The sequence below is a fragment of the Gopherus flavomarginatus genome, chromosome 2, assembly GCF_025201925.1.
Source record: "Gopherus flavomarginatus isolate rGopFla2 chromosome 2, rGopFla2.mat.asm, whole genome shotgun sequence".
Taxonomy (NCBI): Eukaryota; Metazoa; Chordata; order Testudines; family Testudinidae; genus Gopherus; species Gopherus flavomarginatus.
The window spans coordinates 224,970,965-224,984,974 of NC_066618.1; the positions used below are offsets into that span (position 1 = coordinate 224,970,965).

At 41.7% G+C, this 14,010-nt stretch overlaps 1 protein-coding gene across 3 annotated transcripts in view; it reads left to right on the plus strand.

Moving 5' to 3' along the window:
- Positions 1-14,010, plus strand: part of SPIDR (scaffold protein involved in DNA repair) — a 322,336-nt gene that overhangs the window by 127,820 nt on the left and 180,506 nt on the right. For all 3 annotated transcript variants that reach the window (XM_050941943.1, XM_050941945.1, XM_050941946.1), the window contains one exon: positions 3,889-4,108. In XM_050941943.1, coding sequence (XP_050797900.1) covers positions 3,889-4,108 — 220 coding nt within the window. The remainder of the gene's footprint in view (positions 1-3,888; positions 4,109-14,010) is intronic.

Sequence of the window (14,010 nt, forward strand, 5' to 3'; positions counted from 1 at the left end):
ACCTGAATCTGATGCTGTCACAGCTCACGGGTTCCCCCTTCAAACCTCTAGCTTCCTGCTGGCTGCTTCTCCTCTCCTGGAAGGTTGCATTCCTGATCATGGTGATGTCAGCCCGCCGGGTATCCGAGATTTGGATGCTTACCTCAGAGCCACCTTGCACAGTCTCCTTCAGGGACAAGGTCCAGCTAAGACCACCCCTGGCCTTCCCTCCCAAGGTAATATCTCAGTTTCATTCAAACCAAGACGTTTATGCTTACTTGGAAGCCACATAAGTTGGAGGAGCAGCACAGCTACTGGACGTCAGGCGGGCTCTGGCCTTCTACATTGAGAGGACCAAGCCATTCCGTAAGTTGAGGCAATTATTCGTCGCTGAGGCCAACAGGATGAAAGGTCACTCTGTATCCACTCAAAGAATTTCTCCTTGGAAAGGCTGCATGTGCTTCTGCTACGATCAAGCCAAGGTGCCGTCCCCGGTGATCGTCACCACCCACTCTACTAAAGCGCAGGCCTGTTCAGCAGCCTTTCTGGCCCAAGTGCCTATCCAGGACATCTGTAGGGCGGCCACCTGGTCATTGGTCCATACCTTTACGTCCCACTATGTGTTTACTCAGCAGGCCTGGGACAATGCTGGCTTTGGTAGAGCAGTATCGCAAGCCGCAAAGCTGTGAATTCTGAGCCCACCTCCATAGATACTGTTCGTGAGTCACCTAGAATGGAATCGACATGAGCAAGCACTCAAAGAAGAAAAACGGTTACCTCGCTTTTCATAACTGTTGTTCCTCAAGATATGTTGCTCATGTCCATTCCATTACCTGCCCTCCTGCCCCTCTGTTGGAGTTGTCAGCAAGAAGGAACTGAGAGGGCATAGGGCCAGTGGCACCTGAATGCAGTACTCCAGAGGGCACCACAGCCAGCCATGTGGATACCACTAAGGCCAAAATCTCCAACAACTGGGCACATGGGTGAGCACACACCGAGAATGGAATGGACGTGAGCAACACATCTTGAAGAACAACAGTTATGAAAAGCTAGGTAACCATTTTTCTAAAAAGTAAATAACTTTCTCTTTTTTTGCTTGTGTTTTTACAAGCAAATATTCTTTGTATTGTGTTTGGAACTTTCTCATAGGAAGGCCAATGGGCAGCAGCAGTCAAAAAAGCAAACAGAATGTTGGGAATAATCAAGAAAGGCATAGATAATGATACAGAAAATATCATATTGCCTCTATGTAAATCCATGGTATGCCCACACCTTGAATACTACGTGCAGATGTGGTCACTCCATCTCAAAAAAAGATATATTGGAATTGGAAAAGGTTCAGAAAAGGGCAACAAAAATTATTAGGGGTATAGAACGGCTTCCGTATGAGGAGAGATTAATAAGACTGGGACTTTTCAGCTTGGAAAAGAGGCGACAAAGGGGGGATATGATAGAGGTCTAGAAAATCATGAGTGTTATAGAGAAAATAAGGAAGTGTTATTTACATCTTATAATACAAGAACAAGGGCCCACCAAATGAAATTAATAGGTAGCAGGCAAACACAAAATATTTTTTCATGCAACATACTGTCAGTCTCTGGAACTTCTTGTCAGATGGTGTTGTGAAGGCCAATACTATAACTGGGTACAAAAAGGAGCTAGATCGATTCATGGAAGATGGGTCCATGAATGGCTATTAGCCAGAATGGTCAGGAATGGTGAGCCTAGCCTCTGTTTGCCAGAAGCTGGGATTTGGTGACAGGTCATGGATCACTTGATGATAACCTGTCTGTCCATTCCCTTTGGGGCACTTGCCGTTGGCCACTGTCAGAGGGCAGGATACTGGGCTTGATGGACCTTTGGTCTGACCCAGTACGGCCGTTCTTATGTTCTTAAGTTGGGAGAGCATATCTACTGTAGTCCTGCAGAGGTCAGTTCTGTGTCTGGTACTATTTAATATTTTTACTAATCATTTGAATAATGGATTAGAGAGTATGCTTATAAAATTTGCAGATGACACCAAGCTGGGAGGGGTTGCAAGCATTTTGGAGGACAGAATTAGCATGCAAAATTACCTTGACAAATTGGAGAATTGGTCTGAACTCAACAAGATTAAATCCAATGAAGACAAATGTACTTAGGAAGGTAAAATCAAATGCACAAATACAAAATGGGGTATAACTGGCTAGATGTTAGTACTGCTGAAAAGGATCTGGGGGTTGTAGTGGATCACAAACTGAATGAGTCGTCAATTTAATGCAGCTGCAGAAAAGACTAATATGAACAGGAGTGTTGTATGTGATACACAGGAGGTAAATGTCCTGCTGTGCTTGGCACTGGTGAGGTCCCAACTAGAGTATTTCATCCAATTCTTGGCACAACACTTTAGGAAGGATATGTTCAACTTGGAAAGAGTCCAGAGGAGAGCAATAAAAATTATTAAAGGTATAGAAAACATGACTTATGGGGAAAGGTTGAAAAACTGGGCACGTTTAATCTTGAGAGAAGAAGACTGAGGGGTGATCTAATAAGTTTTCCAGTATCTTAAGGGCTGTTAGAGGATGGTGATCAATTGCTCTCTATGTCCACTGAAGGTGGGACAAGAAGTAATGGGCTTAACTGCAGCAAGAGAGATTTAGGTTAGATGTTAGGAAAACTTTCTAACTATAAGGGTATTTAAGCTACCAAGGGATGTCCTCGAGTCCCCACCATTGGAAGCGTTGAAAAACAAGTTGGACAAACACCTGTCAGGGTTGGTTTAGGTTTACTTGATCCTTCCACAATGCAGGGAGCTGGGCTTGATGACTTCTTGAGGTACCTTCCAGCCCTTCATTTCTATGATTCTATTAATATAAAATAAAAAAAAAATGAAACAAAAAGTTGAAATCAGAACAAAACATTACAGTTGTCCTGAAACATGAAAAATGATAAACTTATCCTTTTATTTACTTTTATCCAATATCATAGCCATCAACTTCACAGTGACATTGTCTTGAATGTGTAAACAATAATGGTGTATATCATCAGCAACTTCATACCCATTTAACCCAAAAAAAACAAAACAAAAAAAAACTTCATGGGTGTCAAATGGGCACTTCCATAGCATGAGAGTTGTGCAACTAAGGAAAGTATCTGCCTGGTGGGGCTTTTGACATGCTGCACACTTAGAGTTCTAGCACACCCTCTGTGGATGCAGAAGACCCTAAACACTGTTGCTGCAGGGGACTCTGCAGTGCCTCTCAACATTACAGTGAAGGAATATGGGATGTGGCAGAAAGTATCCAAGCAGTTCTCCTTTTGTCTGTATGATTTGCCTACTGTCGTTGTGTATGGGGTATGCAGAGAGCCCAGGTGCTATTAAGGGCTGTGGACTGTATTAGGTGGCAGGAGATTGGGTGTACAACAACTGTATGCCTAGCTACCCCATTGCAGGGAAAGATTCCCATCACTTGTACGATTCCTCCTTATTCTAACTGCACAGACAAGACCGTATTTGGCCATAAAAAAGGACAAAAGAAGCGAGGAATTGAAAATTAGGCAACATTAAAAGACAGTTGGTGGCGTATTGACAGATTCAAAAATAGTGTTGGGTTTGTCTTTTTTAAATGGTGTATGGTACTGTGATCAGTATTTGGAATACACAGAGAGACTTTCATGCTTTGTTCAGTTCATGACACCTATATAGAATATGTTTTGTGACCATGTGGTTTTTAACACAGCAGGTTCATAGCCTGGTGGTATATTATTTCACTTTGCTTGTTTAACACGGCCAAACAGTTTTGACTGCTTTGTCAAAAGAAATGAGAGGAGTCTGGAAATGGGATGTGAATATGTGTGCCACTACTCTGGTCTGTAGGACACGTCTTCCTAACTTTTTATTTTGTTTTTGTCACTTTGCTTACTTTCCAGGAGGCAAATCTGGTGTATTAATTGTGAAGATCTTGGAGGTACATGAGGAGTGCACTATACAAGTTGCTCTCTGCCAGCATTTGGGACAGCTATCTACTGACAGCTCCTCTGAAGATGTTGTCGTTGATACTGAGCCCAGAGTCAAAGTTCTCTTTACAAAGGAAACAGCAGCTCACCTCAAGGGAGGCCCACAGGATATTGTCCACATCTATCCTCCCTGGTAAGTACAATACGTTGGTTGCACCGGCCATAGTGTTAAAATATAAGGTATTTTTATCAGACCGTTCATCACATTATTACAGAGAAGGCTTGAGAGAGTCAGGCCCTGTGTCTTTTGGTGGCTTGTGAGAATTTCTGACAGACACGTTAATGCAGGGGTAGGCAACCTATGGCATGCGTTCCGAAGGCGGCACACGAGCTGATTTTCAGTAGCCAAAACCACCTGTCAACTTTGCCCCCTGCTCCGGGCAAGCTCCATGCAGCAGTGAGGAGGAGCCGGAGCTGCCGCCACAAGAGGAGCTGGAGCAGGGAGTGGATTTGGCCAGGCAGTAATGGTGCTTCCGGCCGCTACACTGCTGCCTGCAGTGCTGCTCTGCTGCTGCCAGGAACTCTGGGATATATCCAGAGGTCTTCTGGGACCTGAGTCAATCTGGGACTGTGTGCACACAGGAAATCAATAGGCCTTGGACCCTAGGTGCCAGCTTAACACTGACTCAGACCCTCCAGCCCTGCAGGGTCCTGGGATGCAAGGGCGGGTCAGGTACCAGCACTCGAAGAAGAAATGGCGGTTACTTACTGGTAACTGGAATTTCTTCTCAATTTGTGGTCCCTATCTGTGTTCCACTACCTGCCCTCCATTCCCTCTTCTCTGTACCTCTCTGGATTTACATTAAGAGGAGGAATTGGAGAGGTGTCATTCTGCATGCCTCTTATGCACAAGGAGATCCACTGAGCATGTGCGGGCCAATGGAACCTGCTTGTTAGAATTTCTGGACTCAAGCACATGGTGCATATGTGTACCCACGTGTGGAATAGAGATAAGGACTACACAACTTGAAGAACTTGAAATAGATGTAACCTCTATTTATGCATAGTCATTTGGAAACCAACACAGAAAAAAACAGATCTTTTACAAGCTCCTTAAGCCCTGAGCAGTCACAGAACCTCCACAGTGTTCTTCATATTGGCAAAAGATCATCTTATGAAGTTGGAATATTTATGTATTGGGCATTTCAGAGTTGTTAGAGCTGCTCTCATAATTTCTGTTGTAAGGGCTTATTTATAAAGACTGGTGAATAGTGGCAAAGTTCCATGATATCTGATATGCAGTCCCATTTTACCTCATTTTGGTGGTATTTTGATGCCAAATTGTCTGTCTTCCTCACTCAGCCAAATGTTAAATGAAATTGGCCTGGATGTTGTTAAAATAAACATTTTTCTTGTTTTTAAACAAGGTTATAATTTCGAAGTTGTAATTTTACGTAAGTTTGAAACTTGTCTTATATTTAGTGGATGTTTCCTCCACTACACTTAAAAAATTATGCAGGAGTGGGGGTTATTTGGTTAAACTGTTACGTAAGAGTAACAAAATATCCTCCTCTACCTTTGGATTGAATAAACATAAACATAAAAACCTTTTCATATATCAAATCAATGTCCCTTCCAAAGATAATGGGACAAATATATCACTGATGTAAATCCACTGAAGTCAATGGAGTTATGCCGTGGATTAGTTTGACCCAATATGTTATGAACTGAATATCTTTTGTTACTGTGTTACAATATTTATGGCTACTAACATTAGAAAATGTAAAACAAAAAGTGATTTTTTTTTTCAAGCTCAGAATAGAGTACTCAATGTTTATTTTTTAAGTCACAATTTAAAGTGTTGGACCCAAGACTTTACATGATCCTTTTAAGCTTGGTACAAAATCATATACAGTAGATAAAATGAAGCTTTGAATAGTGTAAGATTCACTTCTATAACATTAATAAATGATTCCATCACATCAGCATTATGATTCAGCATTTCAGACTTTTCTAGTTAGAAAATAGGAATCAATAGGACTGTGGATGTGGACAGAAGTACCTACAAGTCTACAATGAGTGTAACTTGTCGTAATGAAATACAGCTGTGGCCTTTAAAGAAAAACTGGCAGAACTTCATTTTCTAAAATAAAGCTATTTTTTAACATGTGAACAGGTGAAAAAAGCATCTGAAAACACCAAAACGCTGAATTAGAACTTCTATTTTTTTTAAAATGAGCTTATTTACAAGTTTATTTTATTTATATCCTCAATCAGAAACAAAGGAAACTGAATAAGAAAATAGGATGTTAAAATAAGGGTTGAGGTTTGACTTATATCAACAAAAAAAGTCGCGGTAAAGGCCACTACCTCATCCTTCAATCACCCTGGTATACTTGGGACACATGGCACAGTATGTAAGATCATCCACTCTTTTGAGGTGCTTGCAGTGTGATGCAGAATGGGATGAGTTAAGAGAGGCCTGCTTCTGTTGGTGTAAGTTGAATCTGTAGGGCAACACTTTCAAATATGTTCTTGAAATTACTCTCCAGAGTTTTGCACTGAATCTTTGTGCTCACAAATTGATCAACTGAGCATGTGAATAAGGTCATTAGACACACAAGTGCTGATTTGTGCATGCGCAGGACTTACATGCACAATTTAGGAGCCAGCATTTAAAGACTTTGCTCTTCGCATTATCTACAGTTTCAGAGGATGAGTTTGTATGTGGACATTTGTTGAGCACAAATCACAACTTGACATAAAAAGGCAAAAATGTTGCATAAGCAAATAGGTCCTGCAGAAAATATGCATGCATATTTTTGGAAGCATGTTTGGATTTGTCCCTAAACACTTATATACAGAATCCTGTGTTACTGTAACATTAAGACAAATACTAATTTTACTAAAAATTATTCCTTAGTCACATAAACGATCTTTTTATGAGTACTCTGACTGATGCAAAGTAACTTCACGTGTGAAAGAGAATGTGTAGGATCGGACACTGTTTGCTCCAATCATTGGATCAGTTTTCTTCACCTAATTAATGTTTCATACATTGTGTTAAACTTAAAATGTATATTTACAATCCTCACTGAAGGGAATTTATTTTACTGAGAATTACTACTGTCTGCAGGGAAACAAAACCTTACAAGGCAGATGTGATCAGTCTTTGTTCCATTGGCACTGCTCAGCAGGGAGAAGGGAGTGAAGAGAAGCACAGGATTTAGTCCATTGCCAATGATGAAAATTTAAGTGAATACTTACTAGAATTATACAAACCTTTGTTTTTAGCATTAGATATTTTTAATGACTGGATTGACAGAACGATTGAAAAAGTATTTAATTTTTATCATCGTGACTTTTATCCAAGTTGCATGACATACTCCCAGCCAAAATGTAAAAGGAGACCATCTCAAGGCAAAAACTCCAGAGTTTTGCTGCTTCTTGGTCATTATGTGGCCACAGCTTGCCATCAGTAAAAGGGATATAGTTATAACTTACCTACCTAGTTGGAAACCTTGTCTTACAGTATCTCCATCACACCTGGGTTCCCCTTTTCTTGATGGCTACCAGGGGCAATTCAGATTTTTTGTCATTAAGCTCTGGACTATAAGATGTTTCTTCTACTTCCTGCTAAAAGTTCTGCCTGCAAGAGTAAAAGCTACTTTTGCCTATTCAGGTAGAAGTTTTTGGAGTAGGGAAAAGAGGCACACTGAACATTAATTGTAGTTGTTAGTTCGTCCTGTATATTATGAATTTCTGAAGTTCCAACCACAAACCAAAAAGGATTTTCTCTGGAGATGACTCACAGGAACTATATCGTTTACCTGAAGTGTGTCAGTTGGCTTGTTCTAAACAGGCAGAAAAAAACCAGAAGTTGTCTAATTTGTAAGATGTCTCAGTCCTGAGACTGAAGGAGACTTTTGTCAATTCTGGTCTTAGTCCAAAAATCCTTGCATGTTCAGAGAGTACTGGATGTAGGAGGCATGGGTAGAGAGACAATAGCCAATGTTTGTTTTCTTATAGAGCCAATGCAGCATGTAGGGAAAGCATCAATCTTAATAAAACTTGACAAGAAAAGGGATCCCAGATTGTTCCCCCTAACTTGATTTCATAGTTGTTGTAAGTTCAGGTATATCTACTGCTTCCTGAACATATGTTTGAAGGGGAAAATATGGTTCTAACTTCACTTTTCCTGTTCAAGTGGGTACACTCTTTGTTAGACAGGAGGAAGACGTTTTGCCCATGTCACTGTTTTCCAGACAAGGAGGCTTTTAAAAAAAATGTTATCACAAAATACCTCAGCCTGTTTGATAATGATAAAGTAGCAGCTTGGGCTAGCTCTGTTAATGAAATACAGGAACAGCATGTTCCCCAGTTTGGTGCTGTCTAACAGGAAAAGAACTCTATCATTTGCACTCTCCTGTTCCTCATAAACTTTTTTTTAAATCATAAAAAAATAAGGAAGAAATATCTTTGGCAAAACTTCAGTTCCTCTACGTGCTCCAGTGATAAAGGCAAGCTCTCTGAATCAGAGGTGATCAGTCAGACCAGGATCAACAAGAGAGAGTGTTTTCCTACAGAGCCCTTTGATACAATGTATACATTAAAGAAATTATCGATATAATAGACATTCAACCAGACAAAGAGGAGGAAAAGAAATCAACAGGCAAATCCCCACTATCAAAAAAGGAGTGAGCACTGTCTTTACATTCTTCCTTTGAAGATGTTATAATAGCAGAGTGGAAGAACCCTGATAAGGGAAAGGAGGCTCAACCAGCAGATAAAATTCTACAAAATTCCAAAGCCAGCGTGGTGACTATTTCTAAAGTAGATATGGCAGTAGCCTCAAAGCCAAAGATATGATCTTACCATCTGTAGGTGATTACTTTCTCAAGATCATGCAGTTAGGAAAAGTGAAGCCATCTTAAGGAGAAACTGAAACAGCTGCAGCCTTCTGAAAAGCATTTTTATCCCCAACATATTTCGTTAAAACAGCCTGCTTGTCCTGTTACATTTACTTAAAAAAAAACAAACCTGTCCTTAAAATAAGAACGATTTTTTCCATCTATTCTCAGGCCTGGTCAACACTACAAAGTTAAGTCCCCATAAACCACCATGTGTAGACCTAGTTGTGCGTGTGTGTATGTCTACATTTGTCTCCTACAAGCTCTCCGTTGTACTGACATAGTAACACCACCTCCCCAAGTGGCATTGAGTTATGGTCAATGTATTAAGGTTGACACAGTGCAAATGTAAATGCTCTGTTACCGATGTTGACGCTAACAGTCCTCCAGTATCTCTCCCACAGTGCCTGAAACTGACCACTCTAGTCACAGTTGTGAACTCCACAATCCAGGGGTTACACAGACCAGAGATCTCTCCACCTTTAAAGCCCTGCAAATTTTTGAAGTGCTTTTTCCTGATTTGTCCAGATTGGCAAGCACACCTAGCTGGTCTCCACAGTTATGTGCAACTGTCCAGCTGACCGTGTTGGCTACACAATCCAGACACACATCGGCTTGGAGCAGACAGAAGATTTTGGATCTTCTGGGCTGTGGGGAGAAGAGGCTGTACAAGCACAGCTACGGACTAACCATAGAAATTTGGACATATACAAGCAAATTGCATGGGGAGCCGCAGGAGAAGGTGTATGACGGGGATCAGCAGCAGTGCTGTGTGAAAACAAAGGAACTGAGACAGGCTTACCAGAAGGCCAGGGAGGCCAACAGCTGATCCACTGCTGAGCCACAGGCCTGCTGCTTTTACTAAGACCTGAATGCCACACTTGACAGAGACCCCACCACCACTTTGCACACCACCATGCATATCTCGGAGGAGGCAGAGTCACAGGCCCCTGGTATGAACAGTGAGGCTGAGTAGGAGGAGGAGGATGGGGCACATACGAGCTAGGACCTGATTGAGAATCTACCACAGTCCAGTCAGTTCTGGCAGTCGAGCATGGGCAAGCCCGATGCAGGCAAAGGAGCCTTGGATAAGTGTGTTTATTTCCCATTACAGTGATGGCATCCCTAACTTAGCAGGACACAGCTATCGACTTGTCATTTATTTACTCGTACTATAAAAGGTAGCTGTAGAACAGGGAGAGAACATAAGAGTGGCCATACTGGATCAGAGCAAAGGTACAGCTAGCTCAGTATCCTGTCTTCCGACAGTGGCCAATGTCAGGTGCCCCAGTTTGAATGAACAGAACAGATAATCATCACGTGATCCATCCCCTGTCACCCAATCCCAGTTTCTGGCAAACAGAAGCTAGGGACATCATCCCTGCCCATCTTGGCTAATAGCCATTGATGGACCTATCCTCCATGAATGTATCTAGTTCTTTTTTTGAACCCAGTTATAGTCTTGGCCTTCACAACATCCTCTGGCAAGGAGTTCCACAGGTTGACTGTGTGAAGAAATACTTCCTTTTGTTTGTTTTAAACTTGCTGCCTATTAATTTCATTGGTGACCCCTAGGTCTTGTATTAGGAGAAGGAGTAAATAACACTTTATTTACTTTCTCCACACCAGTCATGATTTTGTAGACCTCTATCATACCACACCCCCAGTCATGTCTTTTCCAAGCTGAAAAGTCCTAATGTTGTTAATCTCTCCTTATATGGCAGCCATTCCATACCCCTAATAATTTTGATGCCCTTTTCTGAACCTTTTTCAATTCCAATATCTTTTTTGAGATGGGATGACCACATCTACCTGCAGTATTCAAGATGTGAGCGTACCAGGGATTTATACAGTGGCAATATGATAATTTCTGCCTTATTATTTATCCCTTTCTTAATGATGCCTAACATTCTGTTTGCTTTTTTGGCTGCTGCTGCACTTTGAGTGGATGTTTTCAGAGAACTATCCACAATGACTCCAAGATCTCTTTTTTGAGTGGTAACAGCTAATTTAGACCCCATCATTTTATATGTATAGTTGGGATTATGCTTTCCAATGTGCATTGCTTTGCATTTATCAACATTGAATTTCATCTGCCATTTTGTTGACCAGTCACCCAGTTTTGTGAGATTCTTTTGTAGCTCTTCCCAGTCTGCCTGGGACTTAACTGTCTTGAATAGCTTTGTATCATCTGCAGATTTTGCCACCTCACTGTTTACCCCTTTTTCCAGATCATTTATGAATATGTTGATTAGGACTGGTCCCAGTACAAACTCCTGGAGGACACCACTATTTTTACCTCTCTCCATTCTGAAAACTGACCATTTATTCCTACCCTTTGTTTCCTATCTTTTAACCAGTTACCAGTCCATGAGAGGACCTTTCCTTTTATCCCATGATAGCTTACTTTGCTTAAGAGCCTTTGGTAAAGGACCTTGCCAAAGGCTTTCTGAAAATCTAAGTACACTATATCCACTGGATACCCCTTGTCCACATGCTTGTTGACTCCCACAAAGAATGCTAGTAGATTGGTGAGGCATGATTTCCCTTTACAAAAAGCATGTTGACTCTTCCCCAACAAATTATTTTCATCTATGTGTCTGACAATTTTGTTCTTTACTATAGTTTCAACCAGTTTGCCTGGTACTGAAATCAGGTTTACCAGCCTGTAATTGCTGGGATCGCCTCTGGAGCCCTTTTTAAAAATTGGCATCACATTAGCTATCTTCCAGTCATTTGGTACAGAAGCTGATTTAAATGGTAGGTAACGAACTACGGTTATTAGTTCTGCAATTTCACGTGTGAGTTCCTTCAGAACTCTTGGGTGAATACCATCTGGTCCTGGTGACTTATTACTGTTTAGTTTATCAGTTTGTTCCAAAACCTCCTCTAATGACACCTCAGTCTAGGACAGTTCCTCAGATTTGTCACCTAAAAAGAATGTCTCAGGTTTGGGAATCTCCCTCACACCCTCAGCCATGAAGACCAATGCAAATAATTCCTTTAGTTTCTCCGCGGTGGCCTTATCATTCTTGAGTGCTCCTTTAGCATCTCGATTGTCCAGTGGCCCACTGGTTATTTAGTAGGCTTCCTGCTTCTGATGTACTTAAAAAAATATATATATATTGTTGTTACTTTTTCAGTTTTTGGCTAGTTGTTCTTCAGATTCTTTGAGGTAGAGTCATTATCTGCTTTTCATTTCCCTGGCAGTTAGGCAGGGGGACCATATGGAATAGTTGGTTTGTGTACACAGGGATGTCCCTTAAATCCTCCTGAGAGATCTTGACAAAACTTCCCTGGAGGCACTCTGCAGTCCTCTCTCAAAGGTTTATAGGAATGGCAGCCTTATTCCTTCTTCTGAAGTAGGACACTTTCCAATGCCTGTTGGTGATCACTTTGGCAGGTACCATTGCAGTACACAGGCTAGCAGCATATGGGCGCAGGCAGCTTTGGGACATCAGCTGAAGCTGTGCTTTTTGTGTCTTTGTTACCATCAGGAGTGAGATATCAGCTAAAATCACTACTGACTGTGGAAGATGGTGGCAGTATTTAGTGCCATTGCTCTAAACTCTTTGGTTTATGTAACTGAACATATCTCTCACTCCTGTCAGCCCATACTCACCATGGTTGGTGTGGTGAGTGTTGCTGTGCACAAGCACTCCGAAGCAGAAGTGTCAGTAAACCTGTCGTCTTTACAACTTAAAGGGAGCAAGGGAAGGGAGCTTTGAATCATAACTTTCACTTTCCATTGTGACTGCACTGGCAATGGTACCTCTGTGTGTGTTATCTGTAGCTGCTTCTGTTGTGGCCTTGAGAGGTTCCCACTGCGCACCTGTGGAATGCCTGAGCTAGTTAAACAAGAGAAAGAAGAGGACTTGGAATGACATTTTTAGTGAGAATCCTGCAAGCCAGTGCTGCATCAGACCATGAACAGGGGGCCTGGAGGATGAATATTTGCAGACTTCATGGAGAAGGATACTATGGACAGGAGACAGGTCCAGGAGTGAGTCAGAGAAGGAGATGCACCAAGATGTAATGGGGCTTCTGCAGCAGCAAACACAGAAGCTTCAGACTCTTGTGTACCTACAGATTCAATAATCCTGAGCTCACCTCTTTGCTGTCCATGGAGAACAGCAGCATAGCATGTCCCTACAATGCCCGGACAATGTTTCCCACAGCATCATGGACCACATCCCTACTCTTACCACTCCACACCAGGGGATGTCAAGGAGAACCACAGCTTAACATACATTGACCTATGAGAGCCACGGTTGATGTACGTGTAGCTAAAATGCACATGAATGTGGGTTCCCCTTCTTTAAGCTTTATTCCATACGTTTATTAAGGTTTTAATGTATTTGCTTTTAACTGGCACATAATTTTTTGTCAAATCTTTTTGTTACTCAGTAAAACTCTATTGTTTGGGAAATAATTAATCTTTATTAGTTCCCAGTGTATGCTGCAGAATGGCTGATGGTATTGAAAGTATCCACTTACTTGTGACTGTACACTTTGACAACTCATAGGATCAGTAACAAACATAGGGTAATAATCATAAATGTGCAGCAAGCAATACAAAAGTAATAGATGCATTGTTGGTGTTATTCCTACCTGTGCACCAAGCACCACATAATTCCTAACAGTCCCCCAAACTGCATGATGAGGTAGAGCCTCAACACCACAACACATTACTGTGGCTCACTGTTAGTGCTCTTTCAAAGCCTCCATGTATACTTCCTTGTTGAGCTCTTCTGACAGCCTTTGTATCTGACTGTTCAAACTCAGCAGATAGCCACTCCACCTCTGCTATCAACCCTGGCAACAACTTTTGCCTCGTTGCCTCACAAATATTATGCAGGACACAGCAGGCAGCTATAACCATTGGGATATTTTTCTCATTGAGATCCAATCCTGTGAGTAAACAACACCAGTGCCCCTTCAATCTGCCAAAAGCACTGTCATTCTGCGCCTGCTGAGTCGGTAGTTGAATTTTTCCTTGGTGCTACGGGCGTGGCTGATGTATAGCTTCATGAGCAAGGGGTAGGCTTGGTCCCCCAGGATCATTGTTGGCATTTCAACATCACCAATGGTAATCCACCAGTTGAGGAAAAAAAAGTCTCTGCTTGTAGCTTTCTGAACCGTCCTGTGTTCTTAAAGATGCAAGCATCATATACCTTCCATGATC